The sequence below is a fragment of the Paramisgurnus dabryanus genome, chromosome 15 (genome assembly GCF_030506205.2).
Source record: "Paramisgurnus dabryanus chromosome 15, PD_genome_1.1, whole genome shotgun sequence".
Lineage (NCBI taxonomy): Eukaryota > Metazoa > Chordata > Actinopteri > Cypriniformes > Cobitidae > Paramisgurnus > Paramisgurnus dabryanus.
This window is the reverse complement of record NC_133351.1, coordinates 7,793,811-7,821,698: the sequence shown is the minus strand read 5'-3', so window position 1 is coordinate 7,821,698 and position 27,888 is coordinate 7,793,811. Positions and strand designations below refer to the sequence as shown.

General features: G+C 37.6%; 2 protein-coding genes across 5 annotated transcripts in view; both read right to left on the bottom strand.

Moving 5' to 3' along the window:
• Positions 1 to 6,991, bottom strand: part of calcrla (calcitonin receptor-like a) — a 47,363-nt gene extending 40,372 nt beyond the window's left edge. Inside the window, exon 1 of the mRNA XM_065252173.1 lies at positions 6,829 to 6,991. The gene's annotated coding sequence lies outside the window, so the exon portion shown is untranslated. The remainder of the gene's footprint in view (positions 1 to 6,828) is intronic.
• A 1,508-nt stretch (positions 6,992 to 8,499) lies between these two features.
• Positions 8,500 to 27,888, bottom strand: part of tfpia (tissue factor pathway inhibitor a) — a 31,656-nt gene continuing 12,267 nt past the window's right edge. For 2 of the 4 annotated variants that reach the window (XM_065252198.1, XM_065252200.1), the window contains 6 exons: positions 19,586 to 19,789; positions 12,105 to 12,275; positions 11,463 to 11,546; positions 10,693 to 10,770; positions 10,322 to 10,501; positions 8,500 to 10,157 (listed from right to left, as the gene is read on the bottom strand). In XM_065252198.1, the coding sequence (XP_065108270.1) occupies positions 10,093 to 10,157; positions 10,322 to 10,501; positions 10,693 to 10,770; positions 11,463 to 11,546; positions 12,105 to 12,275; positions 19,586 to 19,789 (782 nt within the window). In that variant the 3' untranslated portion in view covers positions 8,500 to 10,092. The remainder of the gene's footprint in view (positions 10,158 to 10,321; positions 10,502 to 10,692; positions 10,771 to 11,462; positions 11,547 to 12,104; positions 12,276 to 19,585; positions 19,790 to 27,888) is intronic. The other 2 variants (XM_065252199.1, XM_065252201.1) reach the window with 1 other exon arrangement.

Below are 27,888 nucleotides of genomic sequence, written 5' to 3'. Positions count from 1 at the left end.
GGTCAGTGTCACACACACATACTGTAGATGTTTATGCTGTCACAGCAGACGCACCGGCAGTCCCACCTGTCTCGCTTCGCTGCCCCACCGCGGGTACTTCGGTAGTGTCGTTATTTCTCCTCGTACGGTGCCTGGGTGCTTGGCTTCAGTTCCCAGCCCGTTTCGTTGGGTTTTACGCACGATCCGCCTCGGTTACGAATCCGGCACACCCCAAAATTCGGGCTTTCGTTTCACTGTAGTGAAAGCGTCCGATGCACATGTACTGCGTGCAAAAGTCGATATCCTGTTGGCGAAGGATGTTCGAGCCGGTCCCTCTTACCGAGATGATGATGATAGGGTTTTTCCAGCCTTTATCTCATAGTACCCAAAATACGCGGCGGGTTACGACCGATTTGATTTACGCACCGGCTCTACGAAGGTGTTCTTTTTGGATGATAACGCCGAGGCTCGTATTTCAATATTCAGATCGGTTTGCAGCCTTAGACCTGTAGACGTGTACTTTATGTGTCCATCTCCCCTCGCTTTAGACCGTTTTTCGCTCTGCGTCGTGGGGTGGGCATATTAATATGAAGTACACCATTCGAGCTGTCTCTCTCTCTCCGTGTCTCCATGTGCTAGTCACGGCATTAAAATGTCAGAGAGAGAGCGTTGTTCGCATTCTGCTTTTTTCTACGTCGACTTATAATAGCCCGTTCTTGGCAGACGTGTGCGAACACAGAGTTAATGCTTTGGCATCTCGCTCGTTTAAGTCTTCAGGTCGACTGGGAAAGAGCAACTTTGCCCCGTGCAGAGGATCCTTTTTCTCAGTATGGAAATAAGACTCGATCGACTAATTGGCGTGTTTAACAAGAGCGCGCAACCAGTCAGTTCTGACTTGCCTCGGTTTAATTCGAGGGAAGTACGCGGTCCCTCTGAAACAATTTCAGAAGCTCCTGGACATATGACAGCATGCTGCGACTGTGACGCCGCCCGAGCTGCTTCATATGAGACCGCTTCAGCGTTGGCTTACGATCGAGTCTCGAGGAGAGCGTGGCATTTCCGATAGAAGATATGCCCCTGAGGGGTCTCCTGGCATTCTGTATATTGCAATGCCCTCAGCACGGGATGATCAGCCACGTATGACGGGCTTGCAGTCTCAGGGGTGTGCATAGCACCCCAACTGCCGCGAGCGGTGCGCTGTATATCTGGGACTTGTACGCTCCGCTATGGAGATGCGAGGGAAGGATGTATTAGCCGACACCAATAACATTGCGACTGTTGCGTTATTTACCGTTAAGGCGGTTTTGCGCTCTCGTCACCTGTCGCATCTCGCTCGTCATCTCCTCCTTTGGAGTCAGAAGCATCTGAGGTCCCTTCGTGCCATTTCCATCCCGGGTTCGCTCAATACAGCGGCAGACGCGCTTCCCGAGCTGCGCCCCCGGCGAATGGCGACTCCACCTCCAGACGGTCCAGCTAATTAGATCTGATAGATAGATCTGTTTGCGTCGCCGGACGATACCCACTGTCGCCTATTTTATTCACTAACCGAGGGCAGCCTCGGCGTGGATGCGCTGGCACGCATTCCTTCCAGTGAGCTTTATTGCGCAGACACTGTGCAAAGTCAGGCAGGACGAGGAGAGCCTTTTATTAGTCGCCCCGTACTGGGCTACCAGGAATTGGTTTTCAGAGTTAATGCTCCTCGCGACAGCCCCTCCCTGACGATTTCCCCTGAGGAAAAACTTCTTTCTCAAGGAAGGGGCACATTATGGCACCCGCGCCCCGACCTGTGGGATTTCCATGTATGGTCGTTGAGCGCGCACAAGGTTTAGGTGATTTATCGCAAGCGGTATCTAACACCATCGACGCGGTTCGAGCACCGTCCACAAGACGGGCTTACGCGCTTAAAGAAACCTTTTTCGTCACCCGGTGCTCTTCGCAACGCGAGGACCCCAGAGAATGCCCATTAACATTGTGCTTTTATATCTTTAACATAGGTTAGATGGTAGGCTGTCCCTCCGCCATTAAAGTTGATATCGCCGCTATTTCTGCTCATCACTCTCTTATCAACGGCAGTTCAGTTGGCCAGCATGATTTAATTATTACATTTAAGAGGCGCTCGCAGGCTAAACCCCTCGCGCCCTCCCTCTTTCCTCCTGAGACCTGTCCATGGTGCTGAAGCCTTCAGGTCTCCCTTTTGAGCCTCTGCAGTCTACGAGTCTGATGTTTTTATCAATGAAAACTCTGACCCTGATAGCATTGGCCTCCATGAAGAGAGTAGGGGATTTACATGCATTCTCTGTTGACGATTTGTGCTTTTAGTTTGGTCCTGCTGTCTCACTGAGACCCAGACCAGGCTACGTGCCCAAAGTTCCCACCACTCCCTTCAGAGATAAGGTGGTGAGCTTGCAAGCGCTGCCCCCGGAGGACGCAGACCCAACCATGGCTTTGTTGTGCCCCGTACGCGCACTGCGACTCTACGTGGTTCGCACGCAAAGCCTCAGGACCTCAGACCAGCTCTTGTTTGTTATGGTGGCCAGCAGAAAGGGAAAGCTGTCACTAAGCAGAGGATGTCTCATTGGATAGTTGATACTATCACCCTGGCTTATAATCTTCAGGGTATTCCTTGCCCCTTTAATTTGAGAGCGCACTCCACACGGAGTGTTGCCTCATCTTGGGCTCTAGCTCGTGGTTCCTCGCTAACAGACATCTGTAGAGCTGCTGGTTGGGCGACACCTAATACGTTCACTAGATTTTACAGTGTTCGTATCGAGCCTGTATCCTCTCGTGTTCTTTCCTCACCAGGGGGAGCACGGAGAACAGTCTCGCAGGTCGGCTTGCAGCCTCCAACTGATGCTTCATAACTGTGTCAGTATGGAAGGCCTTCAGAACAAAAATGCGTAATGGTTTGAATTGTTCTTCCTCCGCTGCCTTGGCAGCCTTTGTTGCGGAGCATTGGCTGTCAGCCTTTCACTAGCTGTATCCTCGCGAACCTACGTGTCTGGCTCGGGCTCCACATTGTGTCCCACCGGGTTCCTTTGTGAGTATTTTTCCGTGGGGTTAATCCTACCAGCCCACGTTTCCCTTAGCAGAGCACTGCTTTGCTTACACAGCCACGGCTGTCTTTATTCCTCAACTACGGTTGACTTTCGCCCACCATTAGCCCTTAAGAGGGGCGGTGGCTTCCGCAGCGTTCCTATCCCGCTCAGGTAGGGCGCTTCCCAGTCCCTGGCACTACTGTGGGGTTATGGAACATCTAGTGCCCGGCCTTCTGCCTTAAAACCTATCTCCTCCTCCTTAAGTGGAACCGGAGGGCTTTACGCAGACACTGGAAGAGGTCAGCCCCTAGTGGCGTTTTGGTAGGGATTCCCAATTCGTCGATCACGACGTGACGTCGTAGTGACCGACTGAAAGGGAACGTCTCGGTTACGGATGTAACCCTCGTTCCCTGAAGGAGGGAACGGAGACGTCACGTCCCGTCGCCACAGGTGCTGCCACCTGCTGTTACGGCCGGTCACACTTTCCGGCTTTCTCAGCGAAAAAGAAGCTAATTTCCCTATTTGCACCTGCTGCTTATATACGCACCTGGCGGGGCGGCGCCAGCATTATGCAAATATCTCAATGCCAAGTTCATTGGCGTTTTAGTAGTATTCGAAGCAGATTGGTCTCTCTAAGCGAGTTCCCAATTCGTCGGTCACGACGTGACGTCTCCGTTCCCTCCTTCAGGGAACGAGGGTTACATCCGTAACCGAGACGTTTTGACGCGTGTGCAGCAGGCACATATTTTGACAAAACACGTGATGCACATGGTTCACATGACGCGACAAACACATATTTTGAAAACGCAAGCAACACACATGACACTCCGAACACTTACTTTGAATTAGCAATGCCAAAAAGTTTAAAAACCACTGTCCTAGATGAATGATCTAAACAGGAGTTTTCAAACTTTATGATGGCAAGGACCCCCAAACATGAACCTCTTGTGAGGGACTCCATAAATATATATCAATTTATATATTGTTTGTTTAAAGAAAGCTTAATAAAATAAACCAATCTTAAATAGTTGGCTATGCAGACAATGAACACACATCAGACTAGTACAATTTTTCCTTTTTTCTCTGAAATTTTCTGGGGACCCAGTACAAACTCTCCAGACCCCAATTTGAAAACACCTGTTATAATACCGCCTGCAGCAATCTTCCTTCATTAGGTTTTACCTTAAGCACTCTTATCTCTTTTAAAGGGTTTCAAATATATTCAAGCAGTAAATGGGCTAGCCACACTATAACACACATAAACTCTGATGAAACTAGAAGAGGGAAAATGATATTGCTCCATTAGCCTAATGCCAGTTTAATGGCTGACACATACGTCAATAAAGAAGAAAAACAAATTTCTTGCATTAATGCAACTAATGCATATAATCGTTAACGTTAATCTAATCAGCATTGCTTGTGATATAAAATCCATGACATTATGGTCTGACAGTGGTGCACTGCTGCATACGAAGCATGGGTTGTTTTGCATTTGCATGCACCTCGTTATACGAATGCATCTTTTCCATCAACAAGTGGGACTAAAAGCATTATTGCTCTCAGACGTATAAACGTGCTTTGTTTTTCTAACTCTGGACAGGATGTAAATACCTATATTTACACTGAAGCATTCTGACATTGTTTACCTCCCTGCATTTCCGTGACGGAGGTGCATGGTAAGCCATGGTGATAGCACGCTAACTCAATGCAATGTCGCCGGGGCAGGAACACGGCTTTGTTCCACTGAAATTAAACCTTCAGTGCACTACTCAACCCTGACAAACACATGCATGCTTTCAGGCTCTGCATTGAGATCAATACAAAATGCTCTCCAAGCTAAATGTATTACTCCCTTTAAACATAATAATCTATTCACTTTAACATGTTTATGTGGTCAATAGGCATGGGCCGGTATAAGATTCTGGCGGTATAATAACCTTTAGCAAAAATACCACGGTTTCACGGTGTTGCGGTTTTGCCATTGCAACACTAAAATGTGTTATTTTCAAATGCCAGGTACAATAAAGCCTTTAAATTATAATATGCTTTCAACACATATAATATTTTCGTAATGTATATTAAATGTAAACATCAAATCAATCACATGACTTCATGATTTAATGAATTTTGTATAAGCACAGCTCATACCTTGTAGACGGTATCACAGAACATTTTAGTGGTTTTGAAACCTTGACTGTTTTAAACCTCGGTATACCTTGAAACCGGTAATCGGCCCATGCCTAGTGGTCAATAATTGGCTCTTTGAAATCTAGTTACAAATCCTATTAAATTAAATTAGTTTTCTTAGTTAACACCCCTTGAGATTAGCAGTTACTAATAAATTTCTTAATTTTATTTAACCGAATTTAGCTGAATGTTTAAAACAAATCTTTCACATCTCAACACTTTTCTTCATAAGGTGTGTGATTATAAAAATGTACAAATTAGTCTACATACAGTATGATAAACGAGGGGTGTAGTAAAGTATATTCTTGCAGTCGCTAGGGTGTTTGGGTGGTTTGTAAGGTATGCATAGGTGGTTGCTAGGGTGTTCTGACAGTTGCTAAGTGATTGCTTTTTAGTCCAAAAGACCCCACCTCATAGTAACTATGATATTCTGGTCCCTCTAAGTGTTTTTAGTTTTATCATCATTCACCAGGAAAATTGTAAGTGTGCCAAGTCTATCAAAAATAAAAGCACAGAAACCAAATTTGATGTTGGTTTCATTTCTGTAGCAAAAATAATGTGGGACAAGTTACAAAACAAACTTTAATACTTATTGGCTAAAGAGTTTGAACAAATACTGACACATGCTTTAGCAGGCATCATTAATTATTTAAGATTTAATAAAAGCATTCTGCAAAAAAGATCTCAAGGACATTGAATGGGTGTAACTTAGATGATGTGTTATTGCTTCACCGCAAAATCGGCCAAATTCAAATTTATTGTGGATTTAGTAATGCATCCACCAACAACTCGAGAGCTTTTTAAGCTTATGTAACCACTAACCAGGCAGCCAAAATTCACACGAATCCAATGCTATCTATTCTGTTGGCTTTTAAATCTCACAGCTTCATTTCTCTCCTCCTTTCTCATCCTTCTTTCAGTAATGTGATGAAGTGTCAACAGATGGTATTTCTAGATACATCATGATACTGGTATTTTATCATCTTTTCGCTTCCTGACACAAAACATGGTTTTATGGTACAAATATTATAAAATGATATGAAAAGTTATCATATTTAGAGTTAGTTATATGTATTTTTTTGCATGCAAGGCATATCAACATTGAATATCAAAATACAAGCTGAGTCTACTGGCACATTGTGCATTTTTTGTGTTGTCACGTGCACATTATAACTCCTGCCTCACAATTCTGAATATATAGTGTTTCAAATATATATATATATTTTTTAATAATGTTGTGTACTGCGCTATGCACCAACACAAATACCTCTGGATCATATTCCTGGCTGTGTACAAACATCTAACAATTATTATAATGCACACTATATTTGACCATTCAAGTCTTTAACGTCAATTCATTTCACACATCCAAACACAAATCTCTGCGGTGTGCTTAACAAACCAACAAAAAGGGCATTAATGAAACTAATTAAACTGCTTATTTTGGCATGCCACAATTGTAAATGCAAGACTACAAATCAAGACCACAAATCGTTTTTTATGGTTAAAGCATTCGTTTCCAGCACTGACATGCAGCCTGTCTGACAGGAGAAGATCAAACAGGACTTGACGTAAATAAATTCCGTTCATAAATATATTATTTCGCAGTCCCTCATCTGTATCTTACCTGTATTTTAAATCCAAGGTGAGATCCAACGAGTTTCAATTATAGCCGAGTGCGCTTTCTTGATATTTAAAACAATAACTGTTCATTACTGTCCATCAGCTTGCCATGTATTTAACTGTACTGTGAGAGCCCGGTTGCTCGCGCGCACGAGAAGCGCGTGAATGACGACGGCTGTCAGCTTCTACGGTATTCACCATAGCAGCATCCGGTTGCGTCACTGCTTAGCTCCGCCCCAATTTCACGCTTTAGCTCTGAATGTATTGTTGTTTTTTGTAACTTTCGTACATTTTCGTGAGGAATTCGTATTTTATATTTTTATTGTTTCATGTTCAATCGTACCCATTTAAACCATGTATCCATTGTTTTTTTTTTTTATCAAACAGTATAGGGGTCGGGGACCCTTGGGGTGGTATCCGTGATGGTATTACTAGTGGGTCCTCCAAATATAATTTGAAATAATAAAAAAATGGAAAAATGAAATTGGGCATCAAAAAAAAAAAAAAAAAATTGCATTAATAGGCTAAAAACAGAAACTAAAAAAAACTTGATTGAAATAAAAGGTTCCCATGTATAATAATATAAAACTTTACTTATTATTAAAAAATGTTATGAAGTATTTTAACAGTATGTATCTGTGCAAAAAAATAATAATAATGTAAATAAATGTTCAATAATTTTTAGCCATCATAACAGTGTAAATCCAGTTTTCATTTGATAGATGTACTATGTGGGTCCTCCTTGCTCTTCCTCTCTATCTTGTAAGGGGTCCTTGTCTTAAAAAAGATTAAAAGTTTAAGGAACCCTGGTATAGTTTTCTTTTATTTAATGTTTGTGTTCTGGTAAAACCTTGCTTATTATATTTATTATATAGTTTTATTTAAAAATATACATTATGTCTCTAAAGCAGTGGTCTTTCCCACATGGAGGCGGTTGCCCGCCAAAGCACATTCTATCCTCAACTTTGCTATTTATTACATATTTTTATATTAGCTTGGCTTCCTTTATGTATTTTAAACAATGATAAAACATATCAACAAATAAAATAAAATCAAGTAAAACAAAAAAGTTTTGAATAGACTATATCAAAAAAGTAGCCCTCCAGCCATTTATTAATTGTGGTTGTCCTTGCTCACAAAAAGGTTGGAGACCCCTGGTCTAAAGCATAACATATGCTTACAAAGCATAACAGCTCCATCTTCTGTTTATATTGTAGTATTTTTTTCTTGTAGTACTAGTTTGTTTTTAAACTTAAATGTCTTTTGTGCCAAAATTTGGTATGTCTAAAGTCAAATAAACATGTATTTAAATTAGTCATGACCAGCCCTGCTAAAATAAACACCTAAAACTAATCTAAGTTCAAGACTATAGCTTACCGCTAAAAATTGACCAAAACTTCTCTAAAACCAGCTTGCTACACCTAGGTAAAACATGGGAGACCAGCTAAAACCAGCTTAGACTGGTTCTAGCTGTCTTTTAGAAGGTAGAGAAAAATGTAAACAAATGAAAAATTCTGTATGTTTGATAACATCCATGTCATATAATAATACACCTAAGTTATTGTTTACAAATGTTACAGTGATTTATTGGATTCTTTGTGCTCAGTGCAACATTTTTTGTTGAAATAAATATTTTATTTACCTGTCATACTGCAAGAAGAATGAGTCTTAAAACTTTTAAGAATGTAATAGTTTATTTTTTATATTGGTAAGGTACCTTAAACACACATCACGCAAGTCTATGGATTTATCAATGTGCAAATTTATAGCACAATGCCAAAACAAGTATACAAAAAATGTTGAAAAGTGAACTTACATACATACTGAATCAGTTTTTCTAAACATTGAGATAATAAAAAAGACTAATTACAGCAAGGAAGAATATAAAAGCCTTAGGAAACATTTATAGTTAGACATACTCAGTAGTGTTAAATAGCCCCACATGTGACAAAAAAACCCCTGTAATGTTAATAACAGGATAAGTCATTTTAAATGTTAATTATTCCTTACTTTCCCAGAAAACAATATAGAATGTTTAGGCTAAACCAGGGGTTCTCAAAGTTTACATTCAAAGGTCCAAATCTGAATTCCCATAATTTTCATAGGTCCGGAAAAACTTTATGTAAATCATTTGTTTATATAACAAATCAACACAAATAGTTTGGGAAAAACATAAGTGTATTTTGCATTTAAAGTAAAATTTTTTTTTTAAATAAACACAAGAAATATGCCAAAAGTAACCAGGTGCAAAATACAGAGCAACCTAATTAGAGAAATGGCACAGTTTGTTCTCCATCAGATGCATAAACCATGGCAAAAAAGTGTGGTTGGTAGGCAGAGACACTGACCAAAATTAGGGGTGCACCTATAAATTGGCTGATGATGCATGCTTCTCAACGAATAAAGGTGAAATGCCGCTACATCCAAAAGCCAGGGGGCGCTCTTGGGCAGAAACTTAATATGTGCTGCAGACGAAGAACCAGACACACGGAGATTCAGGAAATGTCTTAAGGATATATTTATATTGCTGTTTTTCAAACCTTTTCAGGTATTTTCATGATAATAAAGAATATGTATAAGATTATGTTTGACGAGTGTTGCTTTTTTAAATGCATGTTTTAAACGACTCAAACCAACAGTGATTGGTAAGGACTGATCAAAAGCCGTAGTACATGAAGTAGCTGTACATAATATCTGGGTGTGATGGCTACAGCGTCACACAGGAAATTTTTAAATAACTCGTTTTATTTTCGGACCAGGAATACTCTTAAATCTAAAAAGAAGAAAAAACTAAACGAATGGTTTACAAGTTTAATATGCAATTGTGAATTAGCAAATGCACACATTTAATCAATCACATAGAAATTATTAATGCACTTGTAATATGAAGTGGACGCGGGTCCGGATCAAGTTGCCGTCGGGTCCGGATCCGGACCGGAGTCCGGACTTTGAGAACCCCTGGGCTAAACAATCATGTGTTTCGCACATAAAATACATACAACGCCATTACATTTAAAACGCAGGTAAATATTCAATAACTCTGAATTATGGATGGCAAAAATGTATCAACAGTGTGCCAGACACAACTGTTGCTGGAGTGCAGTGTTGATAATTTGGATTTGCATTGGATTCATCCAGTGATGCAGTCTCTGTATATGATTCTCACTTGGGGTGCAAAGGTTCTAGGTTAAGATCCCAGACGAGCCCCAAATTATGTCTCAGCCTTGCCCAAGATGGGGTCGTATCAGTATTGTGAGAAATTTACATCCTAGCTAGATGGCAATAAGATGTTTGAGTTCCTCGTCTTAATTCGTATTTGCCTTCTGCTGTGATCTAACAGAGAAAAAATAAAACAAAAAATATAATAAGAAACTGACTCTGTCTGGACCAATACAAACAATTATCACACTATTTCAAATATATACACCGCTTGTTTAATTAGAACTAAACACACTTTTAAATGGTTTTTATAATGATCAAAGGCCATAGGTACTCACCTTTCATGCACATTTTCATACAGTGTCTCTTGTGGGCAAAATTGTTTTTGTTGCCTCCACAGCCACTGTAGCGAAACATCTGGCATCTCCGAGTCCTGGGATTGTAAACGAATCTTCTCTCTGATCCATCACAATGGCCCCTATCAGCCGGACTCATGCAGAATTCAGGAGGAGTGAACTCTGAAATGTAATGACAATACAATAACATACATTAGATGAGCTACAAGGTGGTCTTTAGCCACTAGATGCCAGTAAAGCCTAAACAACGTGTATGAACACATTTTTAGATGTCCATTTACAACCTTAGGATTTGCCTTTAGAATGAAATGGTCTTGACTACTGTATTTGACATATTGGAAATCTGGTCTCACCTGCTTCCTGTGCAGCTCGTGGTGACTCCTTTGCCAGGGACAAATGGGTTGCATTCAAAGGCACCACTTCTAAAGTAACTAAATACATAATAGAGAAATAAACCATTGGTTTAATACAGGGTTTCCCAAACCTGGTGGTTTGTGGGGGAATTGCAGGGGGTTTGTGAGTTGATGAAAAAATTTATCAATTACAGTATAAAAATTATTAAATGCAATTACATAACTATAAAAAAAATTATAAAAAACCTACTAACAAAATATATATTTTATTTATTTCATCTGCATGTCATGTGACCATGGACTACAGTTGAAAATTAGCCTGTTGGCTAACACTGGCACATTTACAGAAATGTTTATTAATGTTCACTGTCCTTAAATAAATAAACTAAACTAAACCATTACACAAGACTATACTATAACAGAAAACTGAGAACTCATGCAAAATGTACAGATAAGTTTCATGTACCAAGAAAATAAAATTATCAAGTCAAGGTCCAATAACAGGTAATAATAACAATAAATATGTCAAATACTACTGATTGTTTTTTAATTGATGAAAAATAAATGTTTTTGAATTTTTTTTTCAAATTTGCTATTAAATTATTTAAATATTCACATAAAAAAGCTCAGTTAAAGAAAACATGTCAGACACAATTTTAACATCCCTTCATTTGTTTTTAACCATGCAGTAGCTTCATTATAAAATATCTATTTAAAAGAAAAATATTTTCTGACATTAATGTCAGTAAGAGCATTGTGACATATCTCACCATGTTTAACAATGATTTCTGTAGCAGGTTTGGCTTCTTCTACTGGCTTTGATGGTGCATTTAGGTCCATGTGGTTTGAGTCCGCTAAAGAGAAGAACATAACATCTATTATAGTATCTGGTGTCTCTTAACACACATCCAGCCTGATCATATTTAATGGTATACTTAAACGTTTTTGTTTTTTGATCAGAAGCCCCTTTGACATCCATAGTAAAAAAAGAATACTATGGAAGTCAATGGGACTTATGATTGGATTTAGTTACATACATTCCTTAAAGTATCTTCCTTTGTTTTCATCAGAACAAAGAAATGTATACAAGTTTGTAACAACATGAGCGTTTTCTTGTAATTTTTGGGTGAGCTATCCCTTTAAGATGATCACGACACAAGATACAGTACTAGCAAAACTTCTTTATATTTTTTAATGTAAATTGTCATTTATTAATACTTGATTATCATTCACTCAGTCTCATGTTGTCCCTGCTGGGTTGAATTAATTTTCAGTGTTAATTATTCTTTGAAATCCAGCATATTGAGAGCTCAGAACAGCCATTGGCTGATATCATTATCATAATCACTGAGCCTACAAAAACAATTATTCAAAACTGCAGACAAGAGAGATGTTTTCTTGCTGGTACATACATTGACATCTGGCCTGGCATTCCTTGATGGTCTTGAAGTTGTTGGCATTCCCAAAGCAACCACCATAAAAGAACATTTTGCATTCCTGGCTCTTGCTGTCGAAAAAGTAGCGTGGCACCAGACCTCGGCATGGCCCGGGCTCATCCTCCAGATGGCATGGGCTTTTATTCTCTATAAAACAGGAAAAAGAGAGAATAAAATATAAACTAGATGCAGATTTATTTACATATTGAAAAGTTGAACCATAGGTGATATAAGCAAAGAGGCTTATAAAATATAGATTACATAATATTTGCAATTCTGCAAAATACCATTGTATCAATATATTTAACAAGCCTTATGAATAAATATATTTACTGTAAAGCTGCTTTGCTACAATGCAAAACTGTGAACTAAAAACTTGGTGATATTATGTTTACATTTATGTTTACATTCACACAATCTATATATACACATATACAGGCCATACACTGTAGAGTTAGAAGCATTGCGCATCGACACTTACATGCACACTCCACTCGCACATTGCAGTTGCGTAATTTAGTATTTATTTAGTAATTTTGTGGTTTGTGTCGTCATTTTAATATTTAAGGCTGGTAGAGGATTAAAAGAGTAAGAATTTTTATTGTATATTGCATGGTTTTAAACTTTTTTTGAAAAGTGGCCTTGATCTAAATTATTTCCTTGAAGAACCCCCTGAGATATTTTAATAATTTAATAGCACATTTGCACGTTTAACTTTAAAAACATTTATTTTCATCCGTTTTAAAGTTTTTTTTATCCGAATTTTTTGACATACAATTGTCTATATTTCCTGTTATTGGACCTTCATCTGGTAATTTTCTTTTATATAAGAAACGCATCTATCCATTTTGCATGGATTATAGTGTTGTGTTATCATCACATGACAAGCAGATTAAACAAATAAAATCTATCTTTACTGTTAATGTTTTATTACTTTTTTAATCTATATAATTATTTACATTTAAATTGCAGGGTTTCCCAGAGCACTTTGCAGTTCGGGGGGCCCGCCTAAGCTGGGAAACCCTACCGCCTTAATTAGGCCATCCAAAAATAATAATAGAATAGCGTGGACACGCGAGCGGGAACGCGCGCCACACGGCCGAAATGAGATGAACTTATGTTTTGGGTTTATTTAATGCCTATTAAAAACATTTAATTAATTAATAATCATAAACGTACAAACAGCAAAAAAAGGAGACAAGCGGTAGAACCCTTTCAGACTCGTCCATGAATACGTTTGTTGACTCCAACTTTTGTGGCATTTCCAAGAGCAAATGTGCGATTGAAATGAGACAAATGGCCAAAATCCCTTGCACCACTTTTAAAATAAGTGTACATTTAAAAAATAAATGATCACACTATGAGTGCTTTTGTCTAACTGGAAAAGTAATTACATAACACATTTAAACAACAGAGACATCAGGAAATATTAATATAGGTATGGAGTATTTCACAAATAAATGGACGAAAATCACAATTGATTAGTAAAGTAATAGGTCACCCCTCCTCTGAACAAATATCGCGGCTATAAACCACAGTGAAGCTGAAGTGATTGATATAATTCAGCTCCACCTACAGCACATATCCTGTTGAGAAATTATGGCCGGATTCCAAGACACAAATTACAAAAGTCAATTAAGTCCTATCCACATTTTTGCCCTGTAATGCCAAATTTATTTATGGGCTGTGCCAATTAAAACTTTTTACAGAAGTGGCAATACATCATGGAGAAAGACAGTTTTAGAAATCATCAGAGTAGTTTGTTTTTCCTCTCTATATTTGTTAAATTGGGTTTAGAGGAGCAAACCTGATCACATATTAATGATATTCTTTGTTGATGGTTTTGCTCAAAAGAGACTCAAATTTTGATTAAAGTTGGGGTAAACTTTGTGAATAAGAAGCAGGATGATATTTCTTCACATGTATGTTTGGTGGGAGGTAAAGAAAAGTTATTGGGAAAATGTCATGTGGCATGTGTATGAAAGACAAACTGTTTTTTAATAAACATTTTTTGTAAACCAAGTAAATCTAATGAACAAATGCTGGGTCAGTCTCTAGTAAGAAATCACTCTTTTACTTTCTTCCTTTTAGTCGATTTGGTCTCACAGTTAAAGGCATTAGCCATTTGAAACACTAGATGGAGACAAATATCCTTCAATTTTCCTTCATCAATGTATTTTCCTTATGCGCAGTGATTCCCTGAAAGAATATTTTTCATAGCACATGGTAAAGACCAAAAAAGCAGATTGTGGGTGCACATTTTATTCTTACATGAAAAGCACACTAAATCAGAAAAAATAAAAACATATGCAGTCGACAGGATTTAGTAACTGATTTGGCAGTGCTGAAAATAATTTCGGGCATGTGGTGAAGATAGCAGAGTGAATCCAAACCCAGCAGTCAGTTTCCTACTGTGTCTCTATGGGGGATCTTGGCAGTTTTTGGCAGTGCTTCATGATCCTTTTTGAGTGCTCATGTCCTCAGAGGATAGTGCTTGTGTAGTTGTTACATGCTGGAGTCTGTTTTGTGTTGATTATCGTGGTGACCTCTCACAGGAGGCAACAGAGTTCAGGCTTAGCAGGGGCCCATCCAATACAGAAAGACCCCTGCGGGAAACTGTAATGAGATATGACTCAAACGCTGTAAATAATCCAACATAGCCTGACTTCATTGTCCTCTTTTTCATGGGAAAGAGATAAGAGTCCTTTATTATTCTTGTTGGAAGTCATCGAGTTGTTCAGATGGCATCTTTCTGGACAAATTAGTTTTTTGTTCCCATAAGTTTTTACTTTAACAATTCCTGATTTCTTTCCCAATTTTGAACATGACACTTCAGTAATAGTATAGATAGGTACCGGTATTAGATTTGTTTTAATATGTTTTGTGTTTTTCTTTAGAGGAGATTTTTTGTCAAACCTTTGTTTCAAAAGACTACAAAATAAAAATTATATTACTGCTTTAAAGTAACCACGAAATGGAAGTACACTGTCAGAAATAAAGGTACAAAACTGTACCTTTTCTGTCACTGGGGCTGTACCCTAAGTTTCCATTTGATACCTTTACAGGAATACAAAACAGAATACAATTTTGGGTAGATTACCGTAACTTAAGGACCTACATTGTTAGAAAAAAGTAAAATTATGTACCCTAGCTGTCAGTGGGGCAGCACCCTTTAAAAGGTAATTGTATGGATCATGAGGTACAGATATGGTAACATTTGGTACCGATTTGTACCTTTGAGATATTAATATGTATTTTTGAGATACTAAAAAGCTCTCTTTGTTCCCAGAATGTACTTCTGAGGTACTAAAATGAAATCCTTAGGGTCAAAGCTGTATTTTTTGAAAGGGTAGCGCCCCAGTGACAGAAAATGTACAGTTTTGTACCTTTATTTCTGAGAGTGTAGCAATAGTCGTATATCCATATCGTGCCACATACTGTATCAGAGTGAAACGGCTTCTGAAATAAAAAAATATGTGGGGGGGGCTTGATTTTATCTATCGAGAACTGATTGGATCGTTTGACGTGGGCTTTGTTGCTTATTACCGCAATCTTTTCCAGGCCGAAACTAGTCTACGATAGCCGTTGCGCCATTCTTTATGACAGAACGTAAAGACAGGTCATTTCGAGGAGGGGAGGATGTGAATGTTTTTAAATCAAAATTATGATGGCAAAATGAATAAAAAAAATAATAAGAAGAAGCGCTCAGATAAGTCATTAAAAAAACACTACCAGGGCTCAGAAAAAAAATAGGGGCTACTGTCGCTTTAAGAACAAGTTCTGCACTGAGCCACATGGCCCTAATGTCATTTTTAACTGATTATGTTCACTTAAAGACATAAATAATTGTTTTTTTTTCTAGAAGAATACATGCCAAGATTGTTTTGTGTGTATCTGTCTGGTAAAGAAATGAGAGAGAGAGAGAGAGAGAGAGAGAGAGAGAGAGAGAGAGAGAGAGAGAGAGAGAGAGAGAGAGAACATGTATGCAAGTTTCTAAATGTGTGCTTTTTTAGCTTGCGAGTAACTGTTATGCAATTTATATCACATTTAGGCTTGATGCTGGAGATTTTACTTCCATGAGGATAGTAATGACTGACAAGACAATGTTGGAGGAATTTGTACGCAACAGATCCAGAGCATCAATGACAAATCAGTACTGCATGCTTCATTGCTTCATGTACAGTTTTAGTGATCTAAGTGAAATAAGCACACATTCAAAAGTAATTTCAATACCAGAGGCACAAATTTCATAAAATATAATTACCCAACCAAATCTGTGAGAGAATGCAAAAGCATTAAAATTAGGGATTAGCTTAGCACAAAAACTGGAAGTGAATGGCTCCAGCTAGCAAACTGCTCCTAATAACGCGAACATTTTTCTATTTATGTGTTATGATTTGTATAGTCACAGCATGTACAAAAAACAAGGTCATATGAGACACAGCCATCTTTTAACAGTATACATACTGGGACCTATATTCTCAGAAGACGAAGCACTGCTACATGGGCGGAGCCATTCACTTCCAGTCTTTGTGCTAAGCTAAGCTAGCGGGGGCTGCGTCAGACAGAGTTACAGCATGCACGGAGATGAGAAAAGTATGTATGGCCTTATCTAACTCTGAGGGATACTGTGAATAAGCTAAATTCCCAAAATGTGGGCATGTTCCTTTAACATACACAATAATGTAGTAATGCAAGGACATAGAGGTGTTTATTACCTGCTTATAATCAAATAGCATACAAATATTTATTGTTTGCCTGCATTTTTTTAAAGATTGTAATGTGTCCTACAAAGTCATAGTTTAAGTTCTAATTATGACACGTTCTGGTGCTATAAACCAGCAATAATTACAGCACCACACCAAACCATGTATTACATGATTGTTTATATGGCATGTTTATGAGCAGCTGGCAACTCCCTCATAGTAAACCATTCACATGCCCATAAAAGTATATAACATATAACAGAATATTTGCTATATCCGTGATTATAAAGTCATTACATTGTTCCGGTCAAGGCTGCTGATTGGTCAACACAGCATTCCTGCTGTGCTATTAAACAATATATTGTAATTTTATAGTAATAGCTTTTCCTACTCAAATGAGTACTTTGACAGAGACCTGTTGCTTTTTGTCAAATGTCCACATATATAGTCTTGCACGCTTTGAGTATAATTACTTAATTAATCAACTTATTCAACATAACCGACATTAATGCACAGATGAGATGTGTTATAAATGCCTGATATGCAATGTATGCAGCTTGGCTAAGAAATGGAGACAAACTATACTAGTAATTATTTATTACCTCCACGAGCTGTCGCAGATTGATAAAATTAATGCGTGAGTAAATGCATAGATAAACAGCGCTATGTCAACAGCCATTTCATAAGATATAACAACAAAATATTTATTATTCTGACATAAAATACCAGTTAAGAATTTCAATGACATATAAGCTGTTTTCTTTCAAACTTTTTTGACAATGTATTATTCCAGTGATATTATTCATTAAATTTATATTATTCCTCACTCTTTCAGACCCCTATTTATTACATTGTATGCAAAGAGGGAGTGATTGTTATTATTATAAGAGTTTGTATAAGCATAGGCATCCAAATCTTTGGTCTCGGTTTGAAAAAATCAGTATTGGTCGATCTCTACTAATATGCACTCTTTGGTATCATTATGTACCTCTGAGGTATTAATATTAACTCTTTAGGTGTGAAGTTTATTTTTTGAAAGGGCTCCGGCTCAGCCTCAGTGACCTCTAGGGATCATTTTTGACAATATTTTCTGACAGTGTAACAATGTATCAGTGACATGAGACTGCATATTTTGAATATACTTCTCTGTGCATGGTGCCTACTGTGACTGGAGCTTTTACTATTTAAAAACTGGACAATTTTTAATTTTAATTAAAAAATGTCAGATTTTATTATTAAAGGAACACGCCCACATTTAGCTTATTCACTGTATCCCCCAGAGTTAGATAAGTCCATACATACCTTTCTCATCTCCGTGCGTGCTGTAACTCCCACTAGCTTAGCTTAGCACAAAGACTGGAAGTGAATGGCTCCAGCTAGCAAACTGCTCCCAGTAAGTGACAAAATACCGTGAACATTTTCCAATTTATGTATTGTGATTTGTATAGTCACACCGTGTACAAAAAACAAGGACATATGAGACACAGCCATCTTTTAAGTGCTAAGCTAAGCTAGCGGGGACTGTGTCAGACACAGCAGTTACAGCACGCACGGAGATGAGAAAGGTATGTATGGACTTATCTAACTCTGGGGGATACGGTGAATAAGCTAAATTCCCAAAATGTGGGCGTGTTCCTTTAACTCGATATGTGACTTTTAAACTTGTATGCATAAAAACCCTGATTAAGGCTTTTTAATCAATAGATCGATTAATTGAAATAATCATTTGATTAGTGGCAAACCTATATCCGACTATATTCACAAAGGAGCACAGCCTGCCGTACCTTATTGCTTAATCTTAGTTTTTATTGAACCCAAAGTACGCTTTTCAGGAATGTCATCTGTAAGTCGGGTGGAATATCGTCACTAAGAATTTGCATTGACCGGTTAACCGAAGGTAAGAATTTATGACCGATTTATATTATCAGTGAAGGTCCTGTAAATGACACAAATTATTGTTCCCCTGACGGTCTGGTAAAATAATTTGATAATGTAATGTTAGGTGAAAATTTTATAATGTATGAATTCTGGTTCTGTTGTTAATCTGTTGCTGCTGTTAGAATGTTCAAATAAAATAAAATGTTCAGGACTGCATAACAACTAATTGCAACTAATCGTTTGCAAAATAAAAGTTTTTGTTTACATCATATATATATGTGAGTTATGCATAATAATTATGTGTATATAAATACACACACATGCATGCATGTATATATTTAAGAAATATTTACATGTGTATATACATTCTTATATTTCTAAATAATTTATATTATACATAAATATGAATACTTAATATATGCACATTTATTTCTTAAAATTGTACATGCATGTGTGTGTATTTATATACACATTATTATTATACAAAATACACACATATATGATATAAAGAAAACTTTTAATCTGCAAACGATTAGTTGCGATTAGCCCTCAAAATGTTTGTATTGTTTTTACCGGGTCATAGACAACTGGCAACTGAATGTTTACTCAATGACAATTTAATATTAAAATCTTATCAGTTAACGGTTTTTGATCGGTTAACAAGCTGCGGTTGTCAGTCAAAAAAATTAACTGAAATGAACATTCCTACTACCAATAGGACATACCATCCAATCAGGAGAGCACAATACTGTAGTTACACAAAGAGTATAAAGATTTCCTTCATTTTTTTTTTTTGAGGATAAACGTTGATATTTTTATGATGTTTATTCATTATTGACAAGTGCTAGTAGGGTAAACATAACATTGCCTTACCTTTCACAACACACATTTTCTCGCATTCCTCCAGGGTCTCGAAATTGTTGGCATTGCCTTGACAACCTCCATATTCAAAGGCCTCGCAGCGACCTGTGTCAATGTCGAAGTAAAATCTGTCCATTATTGCCTTGCAGGGCCCTTCATGTTTCTTCAGGGCACATGAGTGATGGAAAATGCGGAGTTCAGATCTCACTCCATCTGCTGAAAGTGGAAAGAAGCCAGGCGTTATAATTGCGTTCTGCACATAATTCATAAAACCCTGTGGGGGGAACATTACCCCCCCCCCAAAAAAGCCTTATGGTTTAAAATGTTTTCTAGTGTATATAGAACTATATTCCTATATATAGACCTACCTATACTTATGCATAACTAAATAATGTACAGTATGTTGCATCTTTGATCATTGTGCTTAAGATATAGCTGTTGTCTCAAAATTTTAAACAAAAAATAGATATTTTTATCTAAGGCCAGTCTGACCTGTTAACAAGGATAAAACATGCATTTACTTTTAGGTATTTAGCAGACAATTTTATACAAAGAGACACACTATAGCTATCTTGTTTATTCTTTCTTTTCGGCTGCTTAAAGAAAAAAATGTAATCAGCATCGGCCCATTAGCCTTTTCTGTTTAGCACAGTTGTACAGCATTGTGTTAGCAGCGCAAAAGGTCATAGGTTTGAGAACATGCAACACGATGTTTACCTTGCAAAGCAATGCAAGTCGCTTTGGAAGAAACCGTCTGCAAATGCATAATAGTAAAGTTGCTTATAAAACATTGACCTTGAGAAATCAAAACTGTTGCATCACTACATAGCTTGAGCTGATTATTTATTTTTCATTTCTGGAGCTCTTTGTCAATCATCACTTTGTTAGCAGTGTTAACATTTAACTAAACTCTTTTTTTTTTGTCTTGCATAGATTAAAAAGTCTTAAGAGGGTAAGTAAACAGTCTTTGGTATGTCTGGGTGAACTGCTCCTTCAAAAGCATGCTGTGTCAAGTGTATTCTCAGTGGTAAATCCTGTTCACACAAGAGTTGAATCTACAGCACCACAAATGAAGTAACAGATGGTCTTGGGCCTGAGTGACAACATCCTGTTGGTATCTGGATTTCTTATTCTTTCACATCCTGATGTTTATCTCTCTGCCATCTCTCTTACTACACAACTTGTGTTATAATGAGCGCTGCGCTGCTTTTCCACAATCACATGGCTTCCTCTAAATTTCCAATAATGTGCAGAAGTGGGAAACACTAATCCATATCCTATAGTCTACATTTTTATTTAATCAGTTTGATATTGTTTGCCATCCAAGAGGAAAGAAAAACCCAAAAAAGATCTTGGTCACACTGTACAATGAGGTTGATTAGGACTGTATTATATTAGAAAATTATGCAATAACTTGCTAGCCAATACGATATGTGATATGGTAATGCTTCAAGGTAAAATGTATAACAACATTAAATTATATCACCAGTCTCTACTATCTGTATCTACCTAAAACTTTGAGTATGCAAAACTTTTTTAAGTGTTAAAGTTATTCAATTATTGCAAACAATTAACATTTGCATATTGAGATATTTGTGCTGTTTCAATATATCTTGCAGACCTATTGAATATATTTTTGACATCATTTTGTTTACATTACTAACTTCCATCTGAAAATTAAAATAGTCGTTTTCACATGGTTTATGGTTAAAAAACACACAAAAAAACAGCTTATCATTTTAAAAAATGTGTCATAATTCGATCGACCAGCTATACAGTGCGTTGTGATTGGCTGACTACCTCAAGCGTGTGTGGGAAATGTGACGCTCATTATCATATTTGGAAAATCAGCTCATCACAAGAGATATTATCGTCTTTACTACCTTATCACTATAAGCCCAAATCTGATCCAGAAAATGCAGATGACAAGCTAATCGATCAACTTTACGAGCGCGGTTTGAGAAGAACGTAAAGATTGATAAGGTAAGGATACTAAAGCATAAAACCATGTCTGCATTTATGATCGTAGAAACGACAAACAACAAGCGCTACTCTTCACTGCTCAAAAGTCGCATTTAAAAAAGTCGCCAGTGTTGTCACGGTACTAGATATCTAACTTCGATACTATACCTGGACATTTTCTGGTAATCGATACCATTTTCGGTATCTGCCACAGCATTGATGCCTTAAACTTTTTTAAATTATTATTTTATTACAAGACAAATATAACAAGGCAGAAATTTTCACATTTTTAACATGACTACGCGGTGATCACACTTTAGGAAATTGAAGTTTTTCTCTAGACCTTTAAAATAATAACACCACGAACCACTCGGTGAGTAGTACAGTTTTGAAAATGAACGTTAAGTGTTGTTTTAATGACATTTTTGTGCATGGTCATTGACTTCCATTCTGAAGCAGTCAAGAGACGCTTCTAAGCGGGTCAAAAAGTCAAGACACGATCCATTGTCAAAATTTCTGTGTTCATCACTGTAGTTCATCCAAAACATACCAGAAATGAGACTCAAATTGTTAAATACAGGAATTATCCTTTAACACAACATGGTTGTTTTTGTTCCATAACAATACAAAGTTCTGAAATGTACCATTTTAAACATGTAGATTCAGTGTTTAAAATGGGATTTACCGAAGCCAACAATTTTGCCAAGCTATAATGTTCTGCTCTGTTTGGCATCAACCTCAACACACCTCAATTTGGATACTGGTCAGAACTACCCACAACTGGTGCATTGCCAAAATCATTGCTAATGCAGTGCTTGGGCAGGTTGCCCCATGTTGAGACTCAGTCCTAGCTTGTTTATATACCTGTCGAGAATAGTAGGTGTTGATTTTATCACAAGCAGGAATTCAGCTACTATCTCAAAAGAGGACATTCAGGAACTCTCAGTCTCGTAAAAGAGAAGGATGGTTACAGTACATTCTACGTGTCACGTTTGCTTAAGGTCTGTTTTTTAGTTACCCAAGCAACAATGCTGTGATTAATACCACCAACAGCAGAGTTGAACTGTAACATAATGGCACAATATAATGATGAGTGAAAACGTATTTGACATCTGTAAATTAGTAAGCGGTGAGTCAGTTTAAAATGCAGTTTTTTATGTGGCATATTAAGAAGTTGTTTCTCTCCTGTTTTGTCAGGAGTAGTATTAGTAATAAAGATACAGATGGGTGCGTTAGACAGTTGACAATGGCCTGAATTAAATGATGCTTTGACTCATAGCCAGAGGTTGTGATTCTTCCAGTCTGAATCATCTTGTCATTTATCTGATTCAATTAGAAGCGGATAAAGTCCAGAGGCCATGGCTTTACAGTATAGCCAAGAGAGATTTACAGATTTAACCGGTAACTCGGTTTGAATTATACTCTATAAAAGTTTTTTGGGTCAAAATGGTACTAACCCAGACGTTGGGTTACATTATCCCAGAAACTGTTTATATTTGACCCAACAACGGGTAAAAACAACCCAGCATTTTAGGTTGAAACAACCCAGCATAGGTTAAATTACAATCGTCTCTGTACAAGTCACTGTACAAAAAACAGCATATGGTAGAAGTGGGATGGCAAAGGGGTTTTGAGATGCACCATGTTGCAGTCAACTAAAACTATTGCTATGCCAACTTGCAACTAAACAAAAGCTTGCAACACTTGCAAGTGCTGGTTCAGAATGGACGAACCCAATCCATTGGGTTGTAATTTACCCCATGCCTGGTTTGTTTTAACCCAAAATGCTGGGTTGTTTTAAAATGTTCACTGACATAGATAAGCTGCACTGCATGTAAAAGTTGACAATATTTAGACAGGGGCTGCATGCGGCACTCATATAGGGCAACAATCAAAACAATACAAAAGTACCTCAGTTTAATGGAAAATGCATTTTGTGCATATTGCAAATGCATTTTGACTTGACGATCAAAAAGCGCAAGAGAAAGTTTGTTAATAAAAGTTTGATTTCTTTGTTTAATATAAGAGTTTGTTATTGTAGTATCTTATTAAATCCAGAGTTTTTTTTGGGGGTGAACCATGATAAATACTAGGGATGCTCCGATCGATCGTCCGCAGATCGGCATCGGCCGATAACGGCATAAAATTACCCGATCTTTCTGTTCACCTTTGTCATCATAGGGCTTCTGAATGCGGCTGCAATTAGAGAGCATTTTTACGCCGTGCTAGCAGTTTTATAACCCGTTGCTCATGTGCAACGGATATATGTGTGTTTTATTTGAGAACGTGCTCCAGTCCTAACAGTGCGACGCGTCTTCACATCCCTATCAAACAGCGTATACAACACATATCTATCACAGACAATTGCATCCTCATGCAGAAAGTTTGTTATTTGCGTGCATTTTTAAAGTTTTAAACTTTCATTTTCCTCACAGCTGCTTTTGTCTGCAAACACCCGACATAGCTGCCTGTCATCAGTGCACATGAACAGAGCAATCTCATGTCTTAAAGCTACAGTAACCTAATTCATCTCTGAATAAAATCACTCTTAGCTCTTGACTGAAGAACTGTTGTACTTTAAAGGAATGGTTGTTATTTTATTCATACAGTAAAGACTGTGAAGTGTTTTATTAGACATACGCCTTTTTAAAGGCATATACAATTTCTCTTTGCAGAATAAATATTTGTTGTGCTTATTTATTTGATTCTCTATCAAAACAATACCTAATTACTGCAAGTAAAATAACAAAGGCAACATCTGTGGTATATCTAGAAAAAATGTTAACAGTTACAGTCATCAAAGAGCTTGCATATCAGCCTGAAGAATCAGTATCGGCATTGTTATTGGCCGATCATGAAGATAACAAATCGGTATCAACTGCAAAAATCCTGATCGGAGCATCGCGATAAACCATTAATTTTTTGGTCAAACTGCCCAGCACTACTATGTACTGTGCTAAAATATGATTTAAAAAAGCTTTGAACAGTGTTTTTTTTTAAGCATGATGTGAATTATGTGATATTACCCATCTATCATGTCTGCAACCATTGCACAAATCGGTCTTATTGGGTCAAACTAGTGGACTGGATGGACTGATTTCACAGTAAACAACCCACTCATTGAAATTATGTTTAATACATTTTTTAACCTTTTTTAAAATCTTTATTTATTTGAAAGAGCTTGTAAAGTCTATATACTGTATAGTAGAGGTTCCAGAAAGCTCATTCAAATACAAACTTATCGAAGACGTTGACGATTTTTAAAACATGAGTACATTTCCTTAACTCATTTATGGTTCTCTTGTCAGCAAGTTTCACGCATGATTTGGTTGTTGACGTCAGACTGTAAGGAAAAGGAATGGCAAGGGTGTTGTCCAGTTATCTTGAAGATAAACATGGTGTCACGTAGTAGCATTACATAACAACCAAACACGTAATCTTTAAATTGCAGTTCAGTAAAAAACTTGTTTTGTTTTGATCTGTCTTGTAGTAAACTCTGCTGACCTGCTGCCTAGTTTTAGTCTGAACTTCTAGCGCATTTTGTTTTGTTTATCTCCCTCTAAGCTTTGTTATCCAGACGCATTATTGGCCCATCTCTGTTTCCAAAATCCTTTATTTCTGCAGTGGTTTGGCTATTTGTAACTCCCTGATAGATCAGAACTTATTTATTCTACCACCGTTCACTGATAACAACAATGGGTGGGTGACTTAGTAAAACCCTGTAGCCTCGTATCCCATGAATCTCTTGTGGGACAGAAAATCCACCTCGATGTCACCTCATGCAATTATCTGAGGTGTGCAGTTCAGAGCTCACTGAAGCAAATAATCCTCTACACCCCAATTAATCATCCTCAGGCCTCAAGTGACTGCACGAGAGCTTTTTGGCTTCTTTAAATGAGTGTGTGGTCATCGGCCTGCTGGACCATATGGAGCTCCTGATGTGGACATACGTTAAACATAAGGTTGAAGGGACAAAATAACTTAAAACATCACAGAGGGTGTTGTAAGCTCTCGGCTTGGGATAACTACAATTTATGATGAAATAGCAGGTTAATCGCCTAAGGTGAAGCCTTCTCACTATGTCTTCTTGCAAGTGTCAGTAAGCGTGTGTACCATACATAAAGTAGGAAATTGAGACTATTGACCAACCATTCCATCAGACAGGCACAGTGAAGGGCAAAAACATCAACAATTTTAGTGGCCTTCCAAGTATTACAAAATGGTAATTGATTAGCGTTTACATACAATATGTCGATCAAAAAAGTTCCTAACTGACCCACAATTACGTAAAATATTGTATTGTATTTCTGCGTAATACGCTACCAAACAAAAATAAAGTCAAATAATGTGTACTTGTAAAAGGATATAATGCAATGCAGGCATACATGGAGTTGTCTTTCTCTTAAATGAAACTTGGTACTCTTATTAACGCAACTACAAAATATCATCAATCATAGAGAAAAGATCATAGCATGTTATGAAGGTCATAGCAGAGACAAGACCCAATATTTCCCCATGCATGCAAGCATGAACACCATTCTATTGTTCGAAATGTCAGAAGAGATGATGTGTTACTGTAGATGTCACGATTTGATAAGTTCATGCAGTAGTATTTAAATCCACTGGCATTGTGTCTTGAAAAAGTTGACTGTCTTGGCAAGCAGCTGTCTGGGTAAGTTCAATAATTTATAAAGGTTGGAACTAATGGTGTATTAGGCAGTGCTCCATATGGTGCAGACCATAGACTGTAAAAAATATGGACGTAGTGTCCATGACATCACCCATAGGGTTGTGAAAAGCTTTTTTGAAGCCATTAGTTGGCGGAGATTGCCGTCGCCATCTTGGCCACGCGTCACAGAGCATCACTTGCGGATAAGCTGAAATTGCTGATTGTTGAAACCATGCCCTTCTATTTTAACATGGTGGTCTATGACATTTGACTCCCTTTTGGAGCCAGCCACTAGCAGCCAGTCAATGAATTGCAGTTTAAGTCACTTCCGTGTTGGCTTCATTAGATGGCCCTTTTCCATTGCACAGTTCCCCACAGCTGGTTTGGGTCAGGTCGGGTCAGCTCACCTCACTTTGGCTTGGTTAGCTTTTTGATCAAGTTTAGTAACACTTCGGAGTGGAAGGGATTATAGGCGTGTCGTTATCTGCGCTGCCTACTGCTGTGACATCATACATGTGAGAGAGTCGTTGTACATTCCCATACATTCATTTATTTCTCAGTCCGCCACAAAATTAAAATTGACCACCACAAATTTATGTCTGCACATTGCGTTTATCACTACCTCTGTCTCACATGACAGTTTCAGTACAAACACCAGTGAAGTCGGTCGACGCGCTCCGCTGAGCCTCATTTAAAGAGTAACTAAACCCCAAACCAACTTTTTTTAGTTAATGATCTGTAAGAATGATGCTTTATTAGTGCTGTTCATTGATTTTAGTAAGTTTTTTCACCAATATTTGTTCACAATGCACTTTAGGTAGGATAGATGATTATTTACACGCCATGTGGCAATGCCAACCAGTTCAATCATTTTGGGTTACAGTCACTGAGACATTATCCACCATCCTGAGTCACAGAATCCCATTATCTCCAACCCCCTGTCTCATTGGCGACATTTCAAAAATCCATATCCCCCAAAAATACAGGAATCCGTTGCTCGTCTCTCTAGCTGTCGCTAAGAAAGTAGTTCTCCAAAACTGGAAATCAAAGAAATCTTGCAACATCAATCATTGGATAAATTTAATTTCTGAACACATTTCAATAGAGAAATACAATGCACACAGATGGAAGCAGACATCAGCCTTTGAAGACATCTGGGCCCCATTTCTAGCATTTCTTAACACAAAAATATAGCTACAAGCCGTGTACATTACCAGTCACACATTTCCCTCTTCTATTATGTAATTTCATTTATTTTATCTCTATAGGCACACACTATTTAAACTCATGCATAACATGTTTTTCCAACCCTTTTTAAACCCATTTCCGCTTAAATACTTTAACTGTAACTAATGAACGTGAACCTCAAGATCATTCTATTCAACCAGCAATAATAAGTTCTCACTGCAACTGTATTGTCCTTTTGTAATCTGTCTGTTATTTTGTTTTATGTATGTTATGTGTTACACTTTTACGTGGTGCTTAATCCCCCTCCCCTTATGTGCACTGTAAATAAGTATTTCTATTTTCTGTACTGTAAAATAATTTACTTAATAAAAAAAAAAAAAAAGTTGTCCTCCGAAGAGGGGGGGTGGTGGCGGGCCAAAAAAAAAAAAAAAAAAAAAAAAAAAAAAAAAAAAAAAAAAAGATTTTAGTAAGTTTTTTGACATTTGGATATAAAGTG